We start from the raw sequence: 26,906 nt of genomic DNA, 5'->3' as shown, positions 1-26,906 counted from the left end.
TTTTGGGTACCTGCCACTGAGGAACCGCACATTCCACAAACTCACAGAAGGGGGCAGAGTCTACCAACTGAAAAGGCAGCAGTTGAAGTGCTAGCAATTTTGCCAAGCTAGCATTCAACCGCTGCGCATGTGGATGGCTGGGAGCAAACTTCTTTCGGCGGTGCAGCTGCTGGGGCAGGGAAATTTGCCTGGTACAATCTGACATTGGTGTACCAAAAGCAGATTGCCCACAAGTACTTGGCTGTGACACACCTAATTCTACACCTTCATTCCTCTCAGTGCAGGTCTCAGAGAGGACTGAAGGTATAGTGGGGTTGGAGATCTCAGCTGATGAGGAGCAAGGAGAGGTCCTCTTTGTTCTTTGGTGTGGGTCTTTTAGATACGCTTGCCAACGAACTGCATGGCAGGTCAACATATGTCTGGTCAAGCATGTGGTACCCAAGCGGGAGATGTTTTGGCCACGCGAGATACGCTTGAGACATATGTTGCAAATAGCAACGGTGCGATCTGATGCACTCGTCTCAAAAAAGGCGCACACCAAAGAACTTCTTGAATAACGCGCAGAGACTGCAGCGCCCTGCACATGTGGAGCTTTGGGGTGTGATGCAGTCAATGTGCTGCCCTTAGGCTGGCCCCTGGAGGGCATCCTGCCTCGTTGGTGATGTGCCGCCTCCTCCTCTTTCTCTCTCCTATCAGGCACCCATGTTGAGTCAGTGACCTCATCATCCCCTCCCTCCTCATCACTGGAGCAAACCTGGCAGTATGCTGCAGCAGGGGGAGCATGACTGCCAGATTGCTGTCCTTCTTGGGCACCCCCTCTGTCCGTGCTCATGTTACTGCCTTCATCGAGCTCAGTATCATCATCAGAGCCTTCCAAATGCTGGGCATCCTCCTGGAGCATGTACCCAACACTAACAAGACACTGGTCACCGCCCACACCCATAACTGGCCTTCACAGTAAGGAGCACATGGAGGGCATATACATACAAGAAAAAGACAATTCCATAGCTCAACTCACCAACCAGTCTGCTGACCAACCAAATTTACCTGTCTAACCGTATGTTAAAAGCAGGGGTTTAGTTAGCACACATTTGCAAACGCATGTGAAAGCTGCAAGGCCTCGTCAAGGCACCCTGTATTACTTGCAGTCCTAACACTAAATTTATAAGTGTCTCCACAGTGGAAGCACATGCATTGAATGGATAGGTGTGAGACAGGTGAGCCAGGAGGCCGCCCTAGCCCCCTTAAAGGGACAGGACACACACTGGACACCCAGCAGTAGCAGCAGAGGCGTCCAGTGTGTCCCCGACCCAAATATACAAACGGTAACAAGACACTGGTCACCGCCCACACACATAACTGGCCTTCACAGTAAGGAGCACATGGAGGGCATATACATACAAGAAAAAGACAATTCCATAGCTCAACTCACCAACCAGTCTGCTGACCAACCAAATTTACCTGTCTAACCGTATGTTAAAAGCAGGGGTTTAGTTAGCACACATTTGCAAACGCATGTGAAAGCTGCAAGGCCTCGTCAAGGCACCCTGTATTACTTGCAGTCCTAACACTAAATTTATAAGTGTCTCCACAGTGGAAGCACATGCATTGAATGGATAGGTGTGAGACAGGTGAGCCAGGAGGCCGCCCTAGCCCCCTTAAAGGGACAGGACACACACTGGACACCCAGCAGTAGCAGCAGAGGCGTCCAGTGTGTCCCCGACCCAAATATACAAACGGTAACAAGACACTGGTCACCGCCCACACCCATAACTGGCCTTCACAGTAAGGAGCACATGGAGGGCATATACATACAAGAAAAAGACAATTCCATAGCTCAACTCACCAACCAGTCTGCTGACCAACCAGTGTCTTGTTACCGTTTGTATATTTGGGTCGGGGACACACTGGACGCCTCTGCTGCTACTGCTGGGTGTCCAGTGTGTGTCCTGTCCCTTTAAGGGGGCTAGGGCGGCCTCCTGGCTCACCTGTCTCACACCTATCCATTCAATGCATGTGCTTCCACTGTGGAGACACTTATAAATTTAGTGTTAGGACTGCAAGTAATACAGGGTGCCTTGACGAGGCCTTGCAGCTTTCACATGCGTTTGCAAATGTGTGCTAACTAAACCCCTGCTTTTAACATACGGTTAGACAGGTAAATTTGGTTGGTCAGCAGACTGGTTGGTGAGTTGAGCTATGGAATTGTCTTTTTCTTGTATGTATATGCCCTCCATGTGCTCCTTACTGTGAAGGCCAGTTATGGGTGTGGGCGGTGACCAGTGTCTTGTTACCGTTTGTATATTTGGGTCGGGGACACACTGGACGCCTCTGCTGCTACTGCTGGGTGTCCAGTGTGTGTCCTGTCCCTTTAAGGGGGCTAGGGCGGCCTCCTGGCTCACCTGTCTCACACCTATCCATTCAATGCATGTGCTTCCACTGTGGAGACACTTATAAATTTAGTGTTAGGACTGCAAGTAATACAGGGTGCCTTGACGAGGCCTTGCAGCTTTCACATGCGTTTGCAAATGTGTGCTAACTAAACCCCTGCTTTTAACATACGGTTAGACAGGTAAATTTGGTTGGTCAGCAGACTGGTTGGTGAGTTGAGCTATGGAATTGTCTTTTTCTTGTATGTATATGCCCTCCATGTGCTCCTTACTGTGAAGGCCAGTTATGGGTGTGGGCGGTGACCAGTGTCTTGTTACCGTTTGTATATTTGGGTCGGGGACACACTGGACGCCTCTGCTGCTACTGCTGGGTGTCCAGTGTGTGTCCTGTCCCTTTAAGGGGGCTAGGGCGGCCTCCTGGCTCACCTGTCTCACACCTATCCATTCAATGCATGTGCTTCCACTGTGGAGACACTTATAAATTTAGTGTTAGGACTGCAAGTAATACAGGGTGCCTTGACGAGGCCTTGCAGCTTTCACATGCGTTTGCAAATGTGTGCTAACTAAACCCCTGCTTTTAACATACGGTTAGACAGGTAAATTTGGTTGGTCAGCAGACTGGTTGGTGAGTTGAGCTATGGAATTGTCTTTTTCTTGTATGTACCCAACACTGTGGTCAAACAGTTCGAGGGACTCCTCAGGAGGACATGGTGGGGCTAGGGAAGGCGTCACTGATGACATTGAGCCGAGGGAAGAGGCCGCTGCTTTGCCAGACAAAGTACCCTGAGCATGGGTGAGAGAGGATGAGGAGGATGAGGACGGCTTGGTCATCCACTCGACCAAGTCTTCCGCATGTTGCGGCTCAACATGGCCAGCTGCCGAAAAAAAAGGCCAAGCGTGTCCCACGGCCACGTGCTGATGAGGATGCACCGTCTCCACGACCAGCACTAGACACAGAGCCTGCTTGCCCTCTCTTATTGGCTTGTGACTGTCTGCCTCTCCTTCTTGGCCTTCCAGACATACTAATGGCCTGTAGCTGCACTAAGCTGGGATATATATATATATATGTACTGATACTGCAGCTAGCAAAATCAACTGCCTGCCTGTAGTATGAGAACACCACCAACCTTCTACAGGTAGCTTTAGGTGAACACTGTGCAGAGCTCGCAAAAAATAACTTGTAGGTTTAGCTGAACACTGTGAGCAGGACGCACAGCACTAACTTGTAGGTTTAGCTGAACACTGTGAGCAGGACGCACAGCACTAACTTGTAGTTTTAGCTGAACACTGTGAGCAGGACGCACAGCACTAACTTGTAGTTTTAGCTGAACACTGTGAGCAGGACGCACTGCACTAACTTGTAGCTTTAGATGAACACTGTGCAGAGGTCTCACTACACCAACTTGTAGGTTTAGTTGAACACTGTGAGCAGGACGCACCACACTAACTTGTAGGTTTAGCTGAACACTGAGCAGGACGCACTGCACTAACTGTAAATAGTCTAGTTGCCTGACTGTGGTACTAATAGGATCAAAAGAACACCAGCAATTTTCTTCAGGTAGCTGTAAATACTGTAACAAGACAAGCCTGCCTGTCAGTAAGAAGATAACAGGAACGGATCTAGCTGAACACTGTGAGCAGGATGCACTGCACTAACTTGTAGGTTTAGCTGAACACTGTGAGGTGGACGCACCCCACTAACTTGTAGTTTTAGCTGAACACTGTGAGCAGGACGCACTACACTAACTGTGAATAGTCTAGCTGCCTGACTGTGGTACTAATAGGATCAAAAGAACTCCAGCAATTTTCTTCAGGTAGCTGTAAATACTGTAACAAGACAAGCCTGAATGTCAGTAAGAAGATAACAGGAACGGATCTAGCTGAACACTGTGAGCAGGACGCACTGCACTAACTTGTAGCTTTAGATGAACACTGTGCAGAGGTCTCACTACACCAACTTGTAGGTTTAGCTGAACACTGTGAGCAGGACGCACAGCACTAACTTGTAGTTTTAGCTGAACACTGTGAGCAGGACGCACTGCACTAACTTGTAGCTTGAGATGAACACTGTGCAGAGGTCTCACTACACCAACTTGTAGTTTTAGCTGAACACTGTGAGCAGGACGCACCACACTAACTTGTAGGTTTAGCTGAACACTGTGAGCAGGACACACCCCACTAACTTGCAGGTTTAGCTGAACACTGTGAGCAGGACGCACCCCACTAACTTGTAGGTTTAGCTGAACACTGTCAGCAGGACGCACTGCACTAACTGTAAATAGTCTAGCTGCCTGACTGTGGTACTAATAGGATCAAAAGAACACCAGCAATTTTCTTCAGGTAGCTGTATATACTGTAACAAGACAAGCCTGCCTGTCAGTAGGAAGATAACAGGAATGGATCTAGCTAAACTGAATACAGAGTGTATATATATATATATATATGCAACACCCGGGATGCATATATATACATAATACACTGTAAGTGCAGCTAACTCACTGACTGTCCTGCCTAATCTATCTAACTCAAATCAAATGACACTGTCTCTCTGTCTATCTCTTTCAACGCCGGAACACACACTACACAGGGCCGCCGTGCAGGCGGCCTTATATAGTGTGGGGCGTGTACTAAATCCCCTGAGCCATAATTGGCCAAAGCCTCCTTGGCTTTGGCCAATTACGGCTCTCTGTTCAGACGGTGCTGTGATTGGCCAAGCATGTGGGTCATAGTGCATGCTTGGCCAATCATCAGCCAGCAATGCACTGCGATGCCGCAGTGAATTATGGGCCGTGACACGCCACACGAATTTGGCGCGAACGGCCCATATCATTCACAATTCGGCGAACGGGCGAACAGACGATGTTCGAGTCGAACATGGGTTCGACTCGAACACAAAGCTCATCCCTAATTACCAGTAACAAAACCTTCAGCAGAACTGAATGCCCATTCAGAAAGCACGCTGAATGCAGGGCAGCGCAGCAGCACAATTGCATACTTGGCAAGTTCTGGCCAGTGGTCTATCCTCATGACCCATTAAGCCAGTGGATCGTGGACTGGAAAGGTCTCCATCTCTGTTTTTGCCCCTAGATAATCGTCCACCGTGGGATGCAGACGCTGCCAATGGGATGTGGAAGCTGACAGCCCTGGGCGGCAAGGACTAAAAAAATTGTGAAATGCATCACTTAGGTAGCTGCCTTCTCCACCGCTCCTCTCTTGACCAACAAAAGACTCAAAACTACATTTTCCATGACATTGTAACCTACCAGAGTCGGGATAAGCATTTGATAAACTCTTCTTTAAGGTGTCCTCAAAAGATTTCATCTTCTGCACTCTCTGTGGGGACAGGATGAGTTCTGGGACTTTCCCCTTGTAACGGTGGTCAAGGAGGGTTGCCAACCAATAATGATCCTTCTCCTTTAAGGCACATGTTCTCGGGTCCTTTCGCAGGCTTTGACGCATGAGGGAGCCCATGCACCGCAAATTTGCAGAGGCATGAGAAGCAGACACCTTGGGGTCACTGAGGTTTACAGTGTCTGGAACTGCCTCCTCCCAGCCACGTACCAATTTACAAATAATCAAGGGGGGGGGGAATTTGGGGCTTTAAATGAGGCACATTATATGACCCCTCCTTTCTGGATACGAGTACATAAACAGAAAAAGGGAATGTGGGACTTTAAATGAGGCAATTGGCTTGTGGAGGTAGAGTGGTTGGTAAACATTATTTATTCGTAACAATAATATAAAACAGATAAAAAAAAAGTAGTTGACTGAGCACCCCATGGAAACTCGACGCGTTTCATGGCTATCTGCCATTCATCAGGAGTTGGGTACAGAAGTAAACTGTAAATACAAATGGAAATGTAGTATTAATTAATATGTCCTACCTCTTTAAGGGGAGAAAAGACCTTATGGGGAGAAAGAAATCTATACGCACAGGTCAGCTAAAACACTGTACTTGGCTGGCAGCAAGGAAGATGGGAACCCAAATGGTTGTTTGTTCCGGAGCTGAGGCAAGGGACCCCACCCCAGCCAGTAAAACACCCACATGGCATGCCCGACTGCCACAGCACATTCCACATGGGTGGGGAGGATTGCAAGTATGGTGTTCTGTAAAAAATATATAAAAAGATGTGAAAAACCATGTGTAAAAAAAGTGCAAAAAAGGTGAAAAAATGTGAAAAGTGAAAAAAACATGAGTTTGAGAGAAAATAAATAAATAAAATATATATAATGATATGTGTATGTTCTAATGAATGTTATGTGTGTATAAATATACACACACACACACAATAGTACATGGGTGTATTGCAGGTGTCAAAAAAAGGGGAAGAAAAACGGCTGAAAAAAGAAAAAGAAAAAAATTGTGCATAGCTTAGGTGTATGTGTGTATCCAGTGAATGGGCTGTGTGTTGCCTCCCTGGTGTCAAACACACAGTGAAATGGTAAGGCAATCAGCTCACCTGCTAATGTAATCCAGGTGTGGGGCGGGTCCCCGACCAACATCATGCACAACGTCGAATGAGAATAGGAGTTGGCAGTGAAATCCACCACCGGCGCAAGCGCCAAAGTGGAGCCCCGCCAACCCCATCTCCGGCGTGAGATGGACCAAGGATGTCGCTGTATTGCGGTGTCAAACGACGCCACAAACAGGTCGTATCATGACGCCGATGCGCAGGAGGGCCCCCCCCTGCCGAAATCTCAAAAGAGACTCAGAAGGGAAGCACTGCTGCGCATCGCAGCTCCGGAATCAAGACAAGAAAAGGGGCACCCCCCCCCATCCCCGACCAGCCTCAGTGTGGATGGAGTCATACAGAATAATAGAGGCCCAGTAGGAAATATTTTTTTGGTATATAAATAATTAGAAAAAAATGGGCATGTATCAAATAGTATATCTAATACAGATATTGCATATGTCGTTATTATATAATCGTTTTGTTGATCAAATTAAATTATACTTATCGTAAAAAATATCAGGTATACCGCCAAGTGCCATAGCAGATGTCTCGAGTGTGTGGACCCTAAATAAGGTGCACTACCAACCAAGACAGACCTCACACATGGACGGCAGGGGAACACTGCCAATCCAAAAAATCATTGGCCTCCATCCCTGTTGCATATAATCAAGAGGTGGGGGGGGGGGGAACAATCATGTGTATGTGCATCTATCTTACAGCAGCTCTTTTGCATATGGGTTACCAATGCCTGCTAATAGGAAATACCTTGTATTATACTTTATTAATATTTACTCTTATGTACTGCCAAGTTGACATATATGTATCTATTACGTTTATGCCATGTGTATGTGCAGATATATGAAAATACTTTTTTTTTATCTGTTTTATATTATTGTTACAAATAAATAATGTTTACCAACCACTCTGCCTCCACAAGTCAATTGCCTCATTTAAAGTCCCACATTCCCTTTTTCTGTTTACTAATTTCCAAGGGTTCTCCGGATGGAAAACCATCTCTTACTGTTTGACGTATGTCTTCCTCTGCTTCAATACCTCAAACTGCCAGAATCCTCCTCCTCCTCCTCCTCTTGTGTGTTCTGTGGTATAGGAACAATGGTGTCTGCATAAAGTGGGCCTTGAGAGGAAAGCAAGTCCTCCTCTTCCTCCAGTGCCCTGTCCATAATGCCACACAGAGTCTGCTCCAGCAGGAACACAGCAGGGATTGTGTCACTGATGAATGCATTGTCACGGCCATCCTTGTGGCCTCCTCAAATGGCGACCATACAGTGCATGCATCCTTTATGAGCAGCCATTGGCGTGGGGAAAAAAAAGCTGAGCCGGCCTGAGCCTGTCATCGTGCTATACTCGCAGCAGAGGGCCATCAACGAGTACCTGTGTATGTGCAGCCACTGCAGCATTGACAAAGTCAAGGTCCACCTGGTGGGCATGTCACAAATCGGGCAGTTTACGGGCAGGTGGAACTCCTGCTGACTTTCAGCCAACCGAGCGCTGGCTGTGTATGACCGCCTAAAATGGCTACAGAATCTTCTGGCCTGCTTTAGCAGATCTTCCAACCCTGGGTACCTATTTAGGAAATGCTGCACCACCACATTGAGGACATACGCCAGGCATGGCACATGTGTCAACTTTCCCTGTCTAAGGGCGGACAGGAAGTTGGTGCCATTATCGCACACCACCATTCCTGGCTCCAGCTGGCGTGGCGTGAACCACCTCTGGACCTGTCCCTGCAGAGCTGTAAGAATCTCTGCTCTGGTATGGCTCCTGTACCCTAGACACACCATCTGAAGCACTGCATGGCATCTTTTAGCCTGACACATTGAATAGCCCTTTGAATGCTTAGGGGGTACTTGTGGTTCATAGGACAATTCAGCAGAAGAGGGCATGGAGGCAGAGGAGGAGGAGGGGTAGAGCTGACAAATCTAGCACCATCACCACTAGATGTATGGAGACATGGGGGCACAACAAGCTGCAGCACTGAGCCCTGTCCTGCATCCTTCCGAGTTGCAAGCAGAGTTACCCAGTGTGCTGTGAATGAAATATATCGTCCCTGACCATGCTTGCTGGACCACGTGTCAGCAGTAACATTGACTTTGTGGCTGACTGCCTTGCCCAACGATGCCACAACATTGCTTTCCATGTAATGGTACAGAGTTGGAATGGCCTTACGTGAAAAGAAATAGCGACTGGGAACCTGCCATTGTGCTACAGCACATTCTACAAATTCACAAAGCAGGGCAGAATCCACCAGACGGAAAGCCAGAAGTTGTACAGCCAACAGCTTTGACAAGCTTCCATTTAGACGCTGAGCATGTGGGGGCCAGTGACTATTTTTTTTTTTCACTGCAGCAGATGGGGCAGAGAAATTTGCCGGCTATAGTCTACAGCTGGTGGTGTGCTGCTGGCAGATGTCCTGCAAGGACCTGAGACACCCTGTACTGTACTATCATCCCTGTCAGTGGAGGCTGCTGAGAGGATATGAGGTATAGAGGGAGCAGACTGATGTGAGTAAGGAGGAGGAACAGATTTGCACCCCTTTTGTGTGGCTTTTAGGTGCTCTTGCCAACCGGCTGAGTGGTGGGAGGTTAAATGCCTTGTCAAGCATGTGGTACCAAAATGGCTGGTGCTTTTGCCACACTTGATGTGCTTGAGACAAAGTTTGCAAATTACAACAGTGCGATCAGCTACACATGTGCTAAAAAAGGCCAGGACAGCTAAGCTGTGGGAAGTGGGCTGGGAGATAATAGCTCCATAATGTGATGGAAGAGGATGGCTGCTCTCTACTCTTCCATGGTGGCTGCCTCATTGGGGTTGTGCCTCACCCTCACTTTCCTCCTCTGCTTTATCTGGCACCCAAGTCACGTCAGTGACCTCATCATCATGTCCATCCTCATTACCACTGGAGACAACATGGCAATACGCTGCGGCTTCAGGAACATGATTGCCAATTTGTGTACCAGTGTTCTCCCCTCTCTCTAGGCTCATGTTCCTGCCTTTCTCAACCTCAGAACCAACATCTGAATCAAGTAATGGCTGTGCATTATCAAGGAGCAAGTGGCTGGCACTGTGTTCAATTAATTCAGCTGAGTCCTCCATGCCTGATGCTGGGGCTATGGCAGGAGTAGCTGTGGACAAGGAGGCAGAATAAGCCACTCTGGCAGCTGAAGTGGACTGTGCACCAGTCTCTGCTTGGGTGACGGAGGATGAGGATGGTTTAGTAAGCCAGTCCACCACCTCCTCTGCATGCTGTGGCTGGATAGCACGGGCAACATCACTAAATAGAGGAAATGATGCCCTGCCTGAGTACTGACCACGTCCACCTTTGCCTGTGGACACATACGCTGCTGACCCCCTCACAGTGCCATGGGAACGTCTGCCTCTCCATGTTGTCCTCCCAGACATGATGGGGGGAGTGGGGGGTGCTTATTAACACAATGTAATATACATGTGAAAATGTTTACGTGGATGCACTTTAATCAATGGAAAGTAGTGTTTGGTGCACTTTAACTTGAGTACAACTACTACAGAGACACACTCCCGATACACCATATTACACTGCAGTAAAACTGCACTGACGCACTGCAATATACTGTGTCAAACGTGCAGTAACGCTCTGAACTGTACTGTGTTAAACGGAAGATAACGCACTAAAATATATGGCGGTAAACTTGAAGTAACGCACTGAAATATACTCACACTGACTGAACTATCCCTACATTCACACTAATGTAAAGATGAATGGTCACACTAAACTCACATTGAACTATCACTAGATTCACACTAAACTGATATTCTACACTGAAATTAGAATCAGAATAGCACACTGTCTAATAGCACTGAACAGATCCCTGTTCTATCTCTCTCCACGCCGATATCACACTCAAAATGGCCGCTATTGAAATAATGTGGGGCGGGACTAACAGCAATGAGCCATGATTGGATAGAGTCATCATGACAGCGTCCAATCATGGCTCTGAAAGTGCTCTGTGCCCTGACTGGGCAACGCTTTCATTGCTTCAGCCAATCAGGGCTTTCAATGCACTGTGCGGTGGCGTGGTGCACTGTGGTAGTTCGGCAGGCTGAACAAATGGTCGAACCCTGATAATTCGGTTTGTTCGGGGAATGTGCAAACAGCCAATGTTCGGCCTGAACGCATGCTCAGGCCGAACCATTCGTTCATCCCTACATACCACAGATTACACCCCAAAATACATTCTGCTACTCCTCCTGGCGATACCACATGTGTGAGACTTTTTCACAACCAGGCCACACACAGATACCCAACATGCAGGGAGCACCATGATTCGTTCTAGGAGTATAAATTACACATCTAATTTCTTGACTACCTCTTACACTTTTGAAGGCCCTGGACACCAGGACAATGGAAACATCCAAAAAAATTACCCCATTTTGTAAAGCCAACACCCCAACGTATTTTCTATGAGGCATAATGAGTCTTTTGAACATGTAATTTTTTTTCCACAAGTTTTTGGAAAATGTGGAAATAAAATGAAATGGCTTTTTTTTTTTTTTTTTTTTTTTTTTTTTTTTTTTTTTACACAAAGTTGTCCATGTATAAGATATTTCTAACACATAACATGTACATAGCAAAATTTACATCCCAAAATACATTCTGCTATTCCTCCAGAGTATGGTGATATCACAAAGGTGAGACTTTTACACAGCCTGGTCACATAGAGAGGCCCAACATGCAGGGAGCACCGTCAGGTGTTCTAGGAGCATAAATTACACATCTAATTTGACTACCTATTACTTTTGTGAGAAACTGATGGGCACTGTAGTGGTATGGATGTGGCACAAATGAGAACTGATGTGACATGGATGAGTACTGATGTGGCACGGATGAGCATGAATGAGTCATGGATGGGGATGGATGAGCCATGGATGGGGATGGATGAGCCATGCATGGGGATGGATGAGCCATGCATGGGGATGGATGAGCCATGCATGGGGATGGATGAGTCATGGATGGGCACAGATCAGCGCTGTGGGCACTTCAGATCCAGCCCACATCGCTGCTGCACCTGGCTCCTTCCTCTCTTCGCACACTGTACCGATCAGTGCGAGGAGAGGGGAGGAGCTGAACCCAGACATGCTCCAGTCTGTTGACAACCAATCGGTCCGTCATTGGATGGGGCGATCACGTGGTAAAGGGCCGCTGTCATTGGCCCTTTACCCCAATTCCGTGGTGCGCCGGGTGCAGGGGAACTCGACGGCCATAGACATTCCCAGGTCCATGCCCCAGGTGGCGTGCAAGACAGCGATTCTGGGAGGACATCATAGTACACCCTCCCAGAGTTATCTGACCATGCTGTAGCCATAGTCGGCAACTGGTTAAATGTAATTGTAATGCCTTCTATTACCTCCAGTCTATCAGCCTTCACCTTCTCTGGGTTCAGATGCTGATCTTCTGATTTTCCCTGCACAGAGCTCCTTCTGCCTTCAGAATGCCCCAATAGGAAGCCACAAAATATAGTACAGAGTTCCCCTATAGGAAGCCACAAAGTATAGTATAGAGTTCTCCTATAGAAGGATGCAAAAACTTCTGCCTTTAGAATCACTTGCTTCCTTCTCTTGCCCAGGACTACATGTCCCATGAGGCATTGCTCCTCACACATTCAAGTTCTCAGGCATTTACTGACTTGTATGGATGGTGTACTGAGCTGCATTTTCTGATATGTAAAGAAATAATGCATTCTGTATGCAGGCCAATTAATCGACTGGCCAACTGATCGATTATGAAAATAGTTGACAACTATTTTCATAATCGATTATAATCAATTTGTTGTTTCAGCCCTACATCTCTAAATCTCCTACCAGTTCATTTCTTTATTCATGGACCTTAGTCAGGTCAGAGAGTGAGGATGGGGGGAGAACAACCAAGATGAAGACTGGACTGATCCTGAAGACCACCATCATTGGGTTATTGACTCCTCCCTCATTATCACTTTCTGTTTAAGGTTCCAAAGTCTGAGAATGTTATCACATTATAAAAGTAAAAGTCTGTAAAAGTCTGTGCTCCAATCAAATCATCAGATATAAAATGTCCAGCTGGTAGAGAATGGGTGCAAAAGAAGTAAGGATTATGTAATGTATAACTTATTATATGGGATCCAACAGTTAGGATTTTATAGTATCAGAATAATGTAATGTACAACAAAGAGAATATAGTGCAGGGGTCAGTATTATGTACTGTACAACATTGTACGGCATTTTGCGAGTGGAAAATGAGGGCTGGCGAGGAGCTGGGCTACCTGGGAGCGGAGGGGGGGGGTTGATCGGGAGCCATTCTCTCATCGATTGCCCCGGGGGAAGAGAGCATGGAGGAAGATGAGAGGCTCGGGATCACAGAGCGGGATAGCACACCGGAACAGTTTACATTACAATTGCCTCCACTTGCCGTCATACACAGCTCCGCCTCCTCCTGACTTGCGCCTGTGATAGACAGAACGCCGGCCCAATGCTGGGATGTGTTCCATCACAGGCTCCAGGTCAGGAGGAGGCGGGGCTGTGTATGACGGCAAGTGGAGGCAATTGTAATGTAAGCTGTTCCAGCATGCTATCCCGCTCTGTGATCCCGCGCCTCTCCTCTTCCTCCAATCATGATATGGCCGCCCTCTCTCTTCCTCTGCCCAGGCGAGGCTGCAATGATGGGCACAGTGAGGCTGCAATGGTGGGCACAGGTGAGGCTGCATTGATAGGCACTGGTGAGGCTGTGCTGAGGGGCACTGATAAAGTTGTTGTTAATATTTATTTTTGTAACTTAATTCTGCATAAAACATTTAAGTGTCATTTCATGAGATAATTTATGAGGGCGCGTTTAGGGGCGGATATAGAGGCGGGGCAACTGGTGCAAGTAACCCTTGAGGCCTAGCTAGTAGCTCAGAACTTGAAATTTTGAGCCCTGACAGAGTATATAGTGCAGGGGTCAGGGGCATGTAATGTACAATATAAATGATATAGTGTAAGGAAGCCCTCAAATTCTCCACTCCACTGAAAAATGAGGGCTGGCAAGCGTAGGCTGCCTCGGAGGAGGGGGGCGAGGGTTGAATGGGAGCCGTTCTCCCAGCCAGGGGAAGAGAGGAGGGGAAGAGTTGAGCTGGCCAATCATCCGAGAGTGGGGATTGCCCACTGTAACAGCTTTCATTTGAATTGCTAGGTTCCCCGGCGCTGCTCACCTTCACATACAGCCCGCCTCCTCACCCAGCACCGCTCACGTCACACAGTCCTGCCTCCTTGCCTGGCACATTAGATAGACAGAACACTGGTCCAATGCTGGGAGGCGCTGGGCGAGGAAGCAGGTTTGTGTGACGTGAGTGGCGAGGAGGCGGGACTGTGTGACTGTGAGCGGCGCCGGGAACCCAGCAATTCAAAACGAATTTCTATAAATCCAGTCTAGATACATAAATTGTGTCTGCAGCACAGAGAAGGAAGATTATCCGAGAGAAATACAGGAATACAGGACAGGGAACACAGCTCAGGAAAGTGACCAGGGGATTACAGGCTGATATCACCCAGTCCCCGCCCTACTCTGGACCAATCAGTGAGCAGTATGGGTGGAGGAATGTATTTAGTGTTAATGACCCACCTGTGCTGATCTCTGTAGGAGTGTCCTCCTCTATAAATGTCCCCGTTATTCCATCCTCCTCCATAGACTGCTGATCATCCTTCACATACCTCTCTTCTTCTTCTTTAACCTCAAATTCTATATCGATTGGATCTCCACTCTAAATCAAGAAAATTAGAGAGAATATCATCTGTAAGATATAAGCTTTAATTTTGTGACATCACATAAAAAATCCAGATTGGGGGTTATTTACGAAAGGCAAATCCACTTTGCACTACAAGTGCCCTTGGAAGTGCAATCGCTGTAAATCTGAGGGGAAGATCTGAAATGAGGGGAAGCTCTGCTGATTTTATCATCCAATCATGTGCAAGCTAAAATGCTGTTTTTTATTTTCCTTGCATGTCACCCACGGATCTACAGTGACTGCACTTCCAAGTACACTTGCAGTGCACTTGTAGTGTAAAGTGAATTTGCCTTTCGTAAATAACCCCCATTGTCTCTATAAGTGTGTTTTATAAGCTTCGTTCCACCAACCTTGTAACAGTGAGGGATGGTGTGATCTTCCTGTGTGGAATCCCGGGAATACAGAGGAAGGGGACATCTCTCTGGTGGGTTCCTGGTATTAGGTGGCTCCATCATATCCTTGTGTCCTTCTGAAAACTCCTCCATCACTCTATACTCCTCTTTATATTGTTCTTTAACATTGATATCATCACCCCCGAGGTTTCCACTCTGAATATATAAATAAATACATTCAATGTAACAAACATGCTGTCTATAAAATCAGAACTACCAATAATTGTCAATCATCTACCTGATGATGGTGAGGGATGGTGTGATCTTCCTGTGTGGAATCCCGGGAATACAGAGGACGGGGACATCTCTCTGGTGGGTTTCTGTAGCTGGATGACTCCACCATGGTGTCCTGGTACAGATCTTTGTGTTCTTTTAGAAACTCTGACTCCTCCATCACCCCATCCTCATCATCCTCCTCTTTTATCTCTTCTTTAACTTCAACTTTAGAATCGCTCAGGTTTCCACTCTGAATATATAATAAAAATGACATCAATTGTAATGCCCCGTACACACAGTCGGACATTGATCGGACATTCCGACAACAAAATCCTAGGATTTTTTCCGACGGATGTTGGCTCAAACCTGTCTTGCATACACACGGTCACACAAAGTTGTCAGAAAATCCGATCGTTCTGAACGCGTTGACGTAAAACACGTACGTCGGGACTAGAGGTCGACCGATATGGGTTTTTCTCTGGCCGATGCCGATGCCGATATTTAGAAATCGCGGTGGCCGATGGCCGATATGTGATGCCGATTTTTTTGGGCCGATATATTTGGCCGATTTTTTTTTTCCCTTTCTTTTTTCCCTTCATCTCATAAAATCTAACAGTTAGACCCCTTTCACACTGGGGCGTTTTTCAGGCGCTTTTGGGCTAAAAATAGCACCTGTAAAGTGCCTGTAAAACGGCTCCCCTGCAGTCTCAGTGTGAGATCCCGAGTGCTTTCACACTGAGGCGATGCGCTGGCAGGATGTAAAAAAAAGTCCTGCAAACGGCATCTTTGGAGCGGTGTATACTGCTGCTCCACCACTCCTGCCCATTGAAATAAATGCGCACCGCTACCGAAGCGCCTGCAAAGCGTTTTGGCAGCGGTGCTTCAGGGGCGCATTTAACCCCTTCCTCGGCCGCTAGCTGGGTTATAAGCGCCCCGCTAGCAGCCGAATAGCGCCTCTAAAATGACGGTAAAGTGCCGCTAAAACTAGCAGCGTTTTACCATCAACGCCTGCCCGCTCCAGTGTGAAAGCAGCCTTAAGTAATACAGAAATTTTTTTTCATTTAAACATTAAACAAAACAAACCTCCAATCAGTTCACTTGTATGTATAATTTAGAAAAAAAACCTAAAAAAAAAAAAAAAAAAAAAAAAAAACCCTATCTTAAATAATAAATACACAAAAACAGGTAATCAAAACTTTTGGACGAAAAAAAATGGGCTAACTTTACTGCTTATTTTTTTTTTTTAATTCATTACTGTATTTTTTTTTTTTAAATTGCGTTTGAAAGACCGCTGCGCAAATACCGTGTGACATAAAATATTGCAACAATCACCATTTTATTCCCTAGGGTCTCTGCTAAAAAAATATATATAATGTTTGGGGGTTCTAAGTGATTTTCTAGCAGAAAATACAGGATTTTTACTTGTAAGCAACAAGTGTCAGAAAAGATTTAGTCTTTAAATGGTTAAACTGAAAACTTCTCCACGGAGTTCAGTCTATTGATAAAAAGAACCTGAAAGAGATACAAATGTATCTTCTTATCAGACTTGGCAGGCTGCCCAGAGGAGGGGAGAATCCTCTCCACAGATAACTTAGGGAAACTTGCATTAACTTCTATTACAGAAGTCATTTGCAAGTCACGGCTGAAGTTATAATCGGCCTTTTTTATCAGCACAATCGGCCGATGCCGATTAAGTAAAAAACGCCAAATATCGGCCGATATATCGGCCGGCCGATATATCGGTCGACCTCTAGTCGGGACTATAAACGGGGCAGTAGCCAATAGCTTTCATCTCTATTCTGAGCATGCGTGGCACTTTGTGCGTCGGATTTTGTTGTCGGAAAATTTTATAGCCTGCTCTCAAACTTTGTGTGTCGGAAAATCCGATGGAAAATGTGTGATGGAGCCTACACACGGTCAGAATTTCCAACAACAAGGTCCTATCACACATTTTCCGTCGGAAAATCCGACCGTGTGTAGAGGGCATAACAATGCAGATAATGTACAGATCCTAATGATACTATCAGTGATTGTTCCTCATCTACCTGATGATGGTGAGGGATGGTGTGATCTTCTTGTGTGGAATCCCGGGAATACAGAGGACGGGGACATCTCTCTGGTGGGTTCCCATTACTGGATCCATCTGTAGGAAACACACACACTGACTGAATACATTGTTTCTATGTGTTTATCAGATGATGGGGGATCTAGGTGGACCCTCCGTACTGCTCTCTCCTTTACAATAAAGTCTCCTCTTACCCGGTGATGTGAGGGGCGGCTGATTGTCCATCATGACGTCCTTGTAGAGATCCTTGTGTCCTTCTAAATACTCCCACTCCTCCATGGAGAAATAGACAGTGACATCCTGACACCTTATAGGAACCTGACACACACAATGATACAGTCACCATCCAGACACATCCCTTGTCTGTTACTGGATAATGTCCCAGAATTCCCAGCACCGCTCACCTGTCCTCCATGATCTCTCTGGTGACTTCTAGAATCTTCTTTGTATTTCTCTATTCTATCAGGGAGGGAGGTGGAGGCAATGTGATGGTCATATGATCTCCAGACTTCACAGGAGGAAAACTCTAGATCTGAACACAAATAGTAAAATCAAATGATATTCCCAGAATCCTCCTCACCTCACCATTTTATTAAAGTCACACTTCAACTCATTGCAGGCATTCTGACATCACTACATACAACACAGGACCAACAGTCCCACTTTGCTAGTGAGGATGCCAAAGATCCACCCACATCCTAAGACCATCAGAAAAAAAGCCAGATGGAGGCACATTTGGAGGAGGAGCTGTGAGGTGAGTGTGATGTCATAGGACATATAGGCTCTGGATGGAGGGACATTTGGATGGGGAGATTTGAGGGGTCCTCTATATGAGGCTCCTGTGCAAACCAAACCATTGTTCCTGGGTGTGTCCTACCTCTCCTAAACTGAAGAGTGAACTTTGACCTTTACTATACAGAAATCTGTCTGGAATCTGTGAAAGTAAGCTCTCATGTGATCAGGTGACGTGGGGAGGAACCGAGTGTAACTAGCAGACAATTTTCTCCAGAGCTCCTAATGGTGGGGATGGATTTTGCTGAGTGCTGGTGCCAAGTTTCCACCCCCCAGGATCACTGCAGGTGTGGAGAAAAGCTGTGTAAGAGGATATGGAGGAGAGATGAGGAGGAGATCCAGGAATCAGGATAAAGGTCAGGACAAGCAACAGACGAGCGCATCCAAGAGATGAAGCCGGGGTCACTACACAGAAAATCAATCCAAGGAAACAACAGGCAGGACGAGGAATAGCAAGAAGGAGCTCAGAGACAAATGAGAATATTGCTCAGCCAATGGGAGATTATCTCAGCATGACTTACATAATGAAGGAGATGAGGGGGAGGGGAGGAAGTCACTTAACCACTTGCCGACCAGCCACCATCATATATATTTATACTGCGACAGGTCGGCACGATCCCGTGAACCGTCATAGCTGTACGTCGGTCCCTTTAGGCGGGATAGGAAGCGCGCGTTCGCTGCAAAGACGGGGTGCCGATGCTCGTGACCGGCGATCGCAGGCACGATAGGCAGAGCAGGGACCTGTGAGGAGAGAGAGATCAAGAGTGTGTCTGGTCACCTTGAGGCTAGGTGACAGATGCACACCATTGGGATCAGGAGTGCACCGCAAGGCAGTGGACCCTATGGCTGATTGCTGTGGATGGGAGTCTGGGTATAAGGAAGGCAGGGCCGCTGGACCACCAACACGGATCCCACCGGGGTTACAGCATAGTATTCCCTGGGGCGCGGAGTCTAAGAGCCAGCAGGTGTTCACCAGAGCCTCTAGTGGTGAGGATGGACTGGGCTGCAACTGGCTCCAGGTCGCGACCCCCAGCTCACACCCACAGTAGGCAACAGAAGGATAGGAATAGTAAAGGAATAAGCCAAGGTTCAGGGCCACAGGCAAACAGGGATAGTCGGGGACACGCCAGAGGTCAGGGTCACGAGCAGACAGGAATAGTAGAGAACACGCCAAGGTCGGTAACAGAAACAAACGTAGAGCACACGGCAGGCAGGAACAGGAAGCCAAACACACAAAGGTTGATCAGCAGGGCTGGCCTGCAGTGCGGAGGTTAATATAGAGTTCTCTGATAGGAGCTGGGGTGGAGCCGTGCTAGAGGAGAGATAATAAAAGCATTTAGGTGAGAGTCAGCTGGTCTTTGGAGATGAACACATGGAGACAGGTAAGCTGACAAACAAACTCTATTGCATAACCATGACAGAGAGTTCCTACGAGCTGGTTAACCCCTTCCCTGCCAGTGACATTTATACAGTAATCAGAGCATTTTTATAGCACTGATAGCTGTATAATTGTCAATGGTCCCAAAAATGTGTCTGATATGTCCACCATAATGTCGCAGTCCTGATAAAAATCGCAGATCACCGCCATTCCTAGTAAAAATAATAATAATAAAAATGCCATAAATCTATCCCCTATTTTGTAGACTCTATAACTTTTGCGCAAACCAATCAATATACGCTTATTGCGATTTCTATTACCGAAAATATGTAGAAGAATACATATCTGGCCTAAACTGAGGAAAAATTTGCTTTTAAAAAAAAAAAAAATTGGGGCTATTTATTACAGCAAAAAGTACAAAATATTGTGTTTTTTTTTTTCAAAACTGTCGCTCTTTTTTTGTTTATAGCGCAAACAATAAAAACCGCAGAGATGATCAAATACCACCAAAAGAAAGCTCTATTTGTGGGGGAAAAAAAAAACTCAATTTTGTTTGGGTACAATGTCGTGCGACCGTGCAATTGTCAGTTAATAGTCACTCGATCAGCAGCCAATAGCTTCATCACTGATCTGTGTATTCTGAGAGCGGAGGAGCGCCCCCCATTGTCAGAATACAATAGTGCAGCGGGGAGGATTCCCCCATCCCCCTCCAATGTGTGGATGGGGGAATCACTTCAGTTTTTTCCTCTCATCCCGCTGGCTGAACGATAAAACTGAACCATGTATGGCCAGATTTGGAGGGAAGATATATAAATCATCAACTGATCCCCCTGAAGGGGTTAATCTAGGTTTCCACACTATATATGTGTATATCATCATCTGCTGGAGATAAAAGACATCACAGTGACTATGGAGGAAGAGGACGGACATGACGGGGGGTTACTGGGTGTAAATAGAAAATAAGATCTTATTACCTCCTCTACTGCCACTTACAGCAATGTCTTCTCTCTACTTTGTACCTCCTGTACCTGACATCATTTCCTGTCTTCCATAGAGACTTCCTGTCTGGGTAGAGGTGAGATCACCATCTTGTGGAGATCAGAGGAACTACACCCCAGAGAAACATCTCGTAGTGTGAACACGGCCTTGTGCTGTGTGTGTATGTACTGTATATCCTTATAGATGAAGGGGAGGATAGCCCTGGGACTTTGAATGAGGTGGGAGAGATTTGGAACACTTCCATAATAAGTGCAATAAAAATGTTTTATTGATCACAGAATGCTAAATAAACACATGGGAACAGCAATAAATGTGCGTTACCCGGCATAGTGGCCTAGATTAAAGCATAAGTAAAAAACAACTACAATTCATTACACTTGGTTTGTACATCCATAAAAGGTATTATACATAGTAAATCACTAAAAAGCAGAAAATACACATACATCATCTGAATTTGTAAAATACACAATACACATGCATGGATTGCAGCAGTATATGACCATGATATGACCAACTTCAAATACCCAGCAAAATGGGCATACATGTGGCATCGATGGTGCCCTACGCGTTTCGCGAGTTTCTTCTCGCTCATCAGGGGCTGATGCATAATTCATATGTCTATAACAAAAGATATTAAAAATGGTAAGAGTGTATAAATAACTGAATTAATCGGGGTAGAAGCGATGGTTGGCAAGAGAGGTCAATGAAAAAACTACCTCATACTTACCACTCGACTGGATTGGGTCACCAAAACACTGGGTCTCAAGGTGACGGCAGTAAGCAGTGCCGGTTCGGGGGCTGAGGGGGCGTGGCAACCAGCAACCACAGCAGGAAAGACCAGGACGCACATAAAGGACTGCAGGGGGCATATGGTTGGTGGTCTGAAGGTGTCCATAAACATATCTAGAAAAAATGTATAGGGATGCATGAGTCTCAACAGATGTACCAGGAACAGACTAAGCATCAGAAGGTCATCTCTAACCCTTCGGGAATAACCAAAAGGGGTTGTATTAAAAATAAGAATAAAAGAATAGAATATGTGTATATAAAATTAAAATTGGTTACTGATAGTGGCATTGCTAGGTCTACAAAAGATTTGGGGCTAGAGCCCATAGCAGTGTAGTAAAGAAAGTCATACACTTGGGCGGGCATACACATGTATATACAGTATTATACATGTGTGTGTGTGTATATATCCCCAGAGAGCCCCCAACTTACATCAGGGTCCCCAGAGAGCCCCCACTTACATCAGGGTCCCCAGAGAGCCCCCACTTACATCAGGGTCCCCAGAGAGCCCCCACTTACATCAGGGTCCCCAGAGAGCCCCCACTTACATCAGGGTCCCCAGAGAGCCCCCCACTTACATCAGGGTCCCCAGAGAGCCTCCCCTCCCCTCCCCTTGGGGACCCCTGCAGAGACTCGGGGCTATGGGTCCCAGATTCTGGGCTGTAGCCCCAAAAGCCACCCCCTAGTGACGCCACTGGTTACTGATATGAAATATGGTAGATAATAAACCGTCATGATGACAGATGATTCAGGGCAAGGGCTGGAGGGAAGTGCAATCATTAATTGATATGTAATGTAAGATGGACCTAAAGTGTATATGGGTAAGTGTGTAAACCAACAAATAGTTGAATGATCTTATGTGTGGTGAGATGGTATCACCTACACAACAGGTTTTGGATGGGTGGGAAAAACAAATTAAATGAAGGATATTACCTGAGTAGATGTAATGAGTCCCAGGCAAGTATAATGCTCTCACAGACCTATGACCATAACAGCAGACCAACCAAACAAAAATGCAAGCTGCAGCCGCGCCGAGCCTCCAGTCGAGTGGTAAGTATGAGGTCGTTTTTTCATTGACCTCTCTTGCCAACCATCGCTTCTACCCCGATTTATTCAGTTATTTATACACTCTTACCATGTTTAATATCTTTTGTTATTGACATATGAATTATGCCTCAGCCCCTGATGAGCGAGAAGAGACGCGTAGGGCACCATCGATGCCACATGTATGCCCATTTTGCTGGGTATTTGAAGTTGGTCATATCATGGTCATATACTGCTGCAATCCATGCATGTGTATTGTGTATTTTACAAATTCAGATGATGTATGTGTATTTTCTGCTTTTTAGTGATTTACTATGTATAATACCTTTTATGGATGTACAAACCAAGTGTAATGAATTGTAGTTGTTTTTTACTTATGCTTTAATCTAGGCCACTATGCCGGGTAACGCACATTTATTGCTGTTCCCATGTGTTTATTTAGCATTCTGTGATCAATAAAACATTTTTATTGCACTTATTATGGAAGTGTTCCAAATCTCTCCCACCTCATTCAAAGTCCTAGGGCTATCCTCCCCTTCTTTTGTTGTACTCAGGGATGGAGGTGTCAGAGTGGTTTCTCCAGACCTTAACCCCCCTTTCTTTCTATATCCTTATAGATGGGGTCATCTCCACTCCCACCAAGGGGGATAGAAATATATTACTGCTCGGGGGGGGAGACATTTTGGCCCCTTTGATTTTGCAGTAAAATTGATTGCAGATTTAGTCATGTAGAACATCTGTTATATGGATACAAAGAACCCCAGCCGAGAGTAAAGGGTGGAAATGGCTCCTGATCCCCAGATTTGGACAATTATGTCACCAATATAAATAGAATAAAACCCGCGCTATGTGTAACAACTCAAATACCTACAAAAATAACTTATACCGGACTGCTGCTGTAACAAAGGTAAGTATTCCCTTTATCAACTAGAAGACCATTATGTGTCACAGCGCTGTCCTATTGTGTGTGACCATAAATCATCACAAATACACTAAAATATGTGGAGACATTCATATATAAAGTGCTAGGGGCTCAAATAATATTCTCTGCAGATCTACTGCTTCCACTTTACACCTACTTCATTGATCTTATGGTGTTTATCAATAAATGAAGTAAACTGATCCATGTGCAAATTTATATACAACATAAAGTGCTTTGTGCTCAAGATGCTGTTCCCTGCAGATCCACTGCTTCCACTTCGTACCTACTTCATTAATCTCATAATATTTGCTGCTATATTAAAGTAAAAATCTGTGCAAATTCATGTAAACCTACAATATTTTGTGCTCAATATAGTGTTCTCTGCAAGTCCACTGCTTCCACTTTGCATCTATTCTCTGCAGCTATTACCTTTTGTACCACCACCCCGTCTCTTTAGAATGAAAGCTCTATGAGCAGGGCCCTCCTGTACCTTTTGTATTGAACTGTACTGTAATTGTGTTGTCCCCTCTATATATTGTAAAGCGTTGAGTAAACTGTTGGCGCTATATAAATCATGAATAATAATAATAATACTTCAATGAACTTATTTTCCCAAAAGAAAAACAATCCACCAATCAATGAAAAGTTGATAAGGTGTAAAGTTCTCGGTGCTCCAAACTGTGCCAGCTGTAGTGTAGCCACGCCTTCTTCCACCTCTTACACACGTGATGGTGAGGGCGCCCCCTTAGTAGTGCTTCCCCACTCACCAGAGCAATATGACTCCCAGCTTTTCATCTACCAGAGTCACCAACATCCTTCACACTCTCCTCACCTCCGATGGCAAAGGAACTGGATCCTCCTCGCTCACTCCTGCAAGTCTGAAAGGGAGGTGACAAGCGTGTGCCCCCCCCACCTCCTGAACCATACCAGGCCACATCCCCTCAACACGGGAGGGTGCTTTGGGGCAGGGGGTACACCCCACCCTAAAGAAACTTATCCCCATGATGATGAGAACATAGGCCTCTTCCCCCCAACCCTGGGCTGTGGTTGTGGGGGTCTGTGGGCGGGGGGGCTTTTCAGAATATGAAAGCCCCCTTTAACAAGGGGGCCCCCAGATCCCGCCCCCCCATGTGAATGAGTAGGGGTACCCCCACCCATTCACCAAAAATGTGTAAAAAGTGAATAAAGACACAACACGAGCTTTTGAGAATTCCTTTATTAAAAAGTTAAAAACAGTGTCCCCGATGTAGGTCCATCGTCAATCACATCGCCCACCACACCGCCATACCTGAAAAAAGGAAAAAAAAAAAACCCCCGGCCTCATCGAAGGATCCTCGCCAACTGCCTGCTCCTCCGTCTGACATTTTTTAAGTAGGTAAGGGGCGAAGTCACCCAAAGACGTCTGTGGGTGACCACACCCCTTGTGATGTCATCAACCCAGCGTGCCCCAGTTGGTGATGTCACATGGGGGGCAGGGTCGCCCGCTGACATTATTAGTTGATTCCGCCCCTTACTTATTTAAGAAATTTCGGACAGAGGAGCAGGCATTCAGCGGGGAGCCTTCAACGAGGCCAGAGGAGCAGCGGGCGGCGTGATTGAGGATGACTCTACATCGGGGGACATTTTTTTACACTTTTTTTGGTGACTGGGTAGGGGTACTCACTCACCCCCCCCTTCTTGACCTGCCCGGGCTAGGTGCTCAGATAAGGGTCCGGTATGGATTTTAGGGAGGACCCACGCTGTTTTTTAAAAACATTTTGGCCTGGGGTTTCTCTTAAAATCCATACCAGACCCGAAGGGCCTAGTCGGGTATAGATTGGGAGGGACCCCAAGCTGTTAGTTTTCTGACTTTTCTATTGCCGGCATAGTTTTGTTTACACTTCAGCTCTCAGTGGAGAAGCCCGCTGACGGCTGATGACACATCGGTTGTTAGGGATGCAGCGGCTGATATCCCAACCCCCTCCTTAACAACCAGCTATTCTTCACACAGAATTGGTCGATAATTTTTCGACCGAGCCGAATTTGAATCGTTACCAAAATTTAGAATTCCTTCCTTAGAAAATTGTTAAGCTAAACAAAACAAAATGAATTCTGAAACAAATCAAGGAAACAAAATTAGTAACATAACAAATCTTTCCCAAAAAAACGTTTATGTTCTGCACATGTCTACATTTTCGATGTGAGTGCATTTATTTTATATGTCCTTCATTCACCAAAAGGTTAAATGCGCTATGGGATTGCGCTTTTTGTTTGCTTATTTTGTTACTTGTTGTCTGCTGGCTGTGCCGGGTGGATGGATATGTCTGTATAGTCTCAGACCCGAATTGTACATTACATACTCCTGACCCCTGCACTATATACTCTATGTTGTACATTACATACTCCTGACCCCTGCACTATATACTCTATGTTGTACATTACATCATTCTGATACTATATAGTCCTATCTGTATTAGACAGGTATCTGCCCCCCCCCCCCGAAAGGTGCCAAATGTGACACCGGAGGGGGGGAAAGAATCCGATCAGTGTAAGTTCCATTTTTGTGTGGAGCTCCACTTTAAAGGGCCTCTTTGACTGCCTTACAGTAATTAGTGGAGAAACCAGGGTGAAGTCAAAGGCACCGACAAATTCATCTCCCTCCAATTCGCTGTCTGAAGAACCGGGGGAGGCATTGTAAGGCTGGAATGGGCCCGGATTCTCCTGGGCCTCGTCAGCCAGGGAGCCAGATAGAGTGGTCGACTGGCTCTGCGTATTGGGTTGTACCCCACTCCTTTAGGTATTGCTGCACCACACGCTTAACAAGAGACTCCATCTGTTGGTTTTCCGTCTCTTTCTCCCCAACCGCCCAGGCATAACATGGATCACACAGTGATTTGCCCCCCGGGACTCAAGACCCACATCCCCAGCAGGCTCTGCGATCAGATCGGCTGTCGTGGTGGTGGGTGTGGTGTCTGGAGGAGGAATGGGAACATCTCCTCTGCCGATGGTTCCTAGATGGAGAGTCACGTCTCGACCTAGATGAGGAAGGTTGACGTTGCAGCCTGGCAAGGTCCCTGTTGTCTTGGATAATAAAATGGTGATCCGACCTGGAAGGGCTAAAAAGGAGCAGGGCAGAAAACACATCATGTTAGGGGATACAACCATTCAACGTGAACCTGGCCCCCTCCGCTCACACACTCCACGTACCTAGAGCATGAGGGCTGGCCGCATGGAGGTGGTGACTTGTCCATGGCACCCTGACGGACGATAGGTGACAATCCTGCAGCTTGTAGGAACACACAAACGTCCTGGAGAAGGAGAGCAAATAGCATGTAGCTTGCCCTTTAAGAGCCATCTCCGCCCCCCTCACCCTGCACCATAAACCCAAAGGCCGGCTTACCTTAACCTGGGAACCCTGGTGCATGGAGGAGCTGTCGCAAGGTGCCCACAGTGATCCCCAGTGTGACAGGGGCTCACAGGGATTTAAATATCCCGCCGTAATGACATTACTGCCATGTATAGCATGACTAGCCGTCTAGCCGTGACCCAAAAGAGGGAGCCATGTCCTGGAATGCACCCCACCACCGGACACAGAGGCCTGAAGCCACGCACCCGCCCATGGCTGGGCCCTGGGCTATCTTAGCACTATTAAAGGTATGCCCAGCATCAACCACGATTGATTGGACATCCATAAACGTA

The 26,906-nt window shown here is 46.4% G+C and overlaps 1 protein-coding gene across 1 annotated transcript in view; it reads right to left on the bottom strand.

Moving 5' to 3' along the window:
* The window catches only part of LOC141121834 (uncharacterized), a 315,649-nt gene that overhangs the window by 96,684 nt on the left and 192,059 nt on the right, over positions 1–26,906 (bottom strand). The window contains exons 6-8 of the mRNA XM_073611550.1: positions 15,265–15,492; positions 14,985–15,182; positions 14,472–14,610 (exon numbers count right to left, since the gene is read on the bottom strand). Coding sequence (XP_073467651.1) covers positions 14,472–14,610; positions 14,985–15,182; positions 15,265–15,492 — 565 coding nt within the window. The remainder of the gene's footprint in view (positions 1–14,471; positions 14,611–14,984; positions 15,183–15,264; positions 15,493–26,906) is intronic.

Source organism: Aquarana catesbeiana, unplaced genomic scaffold (genome assembly GCF_042186555.1).
Source record: "Aquarana catesbeiana isolate 2022-GZ unplaced genomic scaffold, ASM4218655v1 unanchor233, whole genome shotgun sequence".
In the NCBI taxonomy this organism is placed as follows: domain Eukaryota; kingdom Metazoa; phylum Chordata; class Amphibia; order Anura; family Ranidae; genus Aquarana; species Aquarana catesbeiana.
The sequence above is the reverse complement of the archived record's forward strand: the minus strand, read 5'-3'. Positions and strand labels throughout refer to the sequence as shown.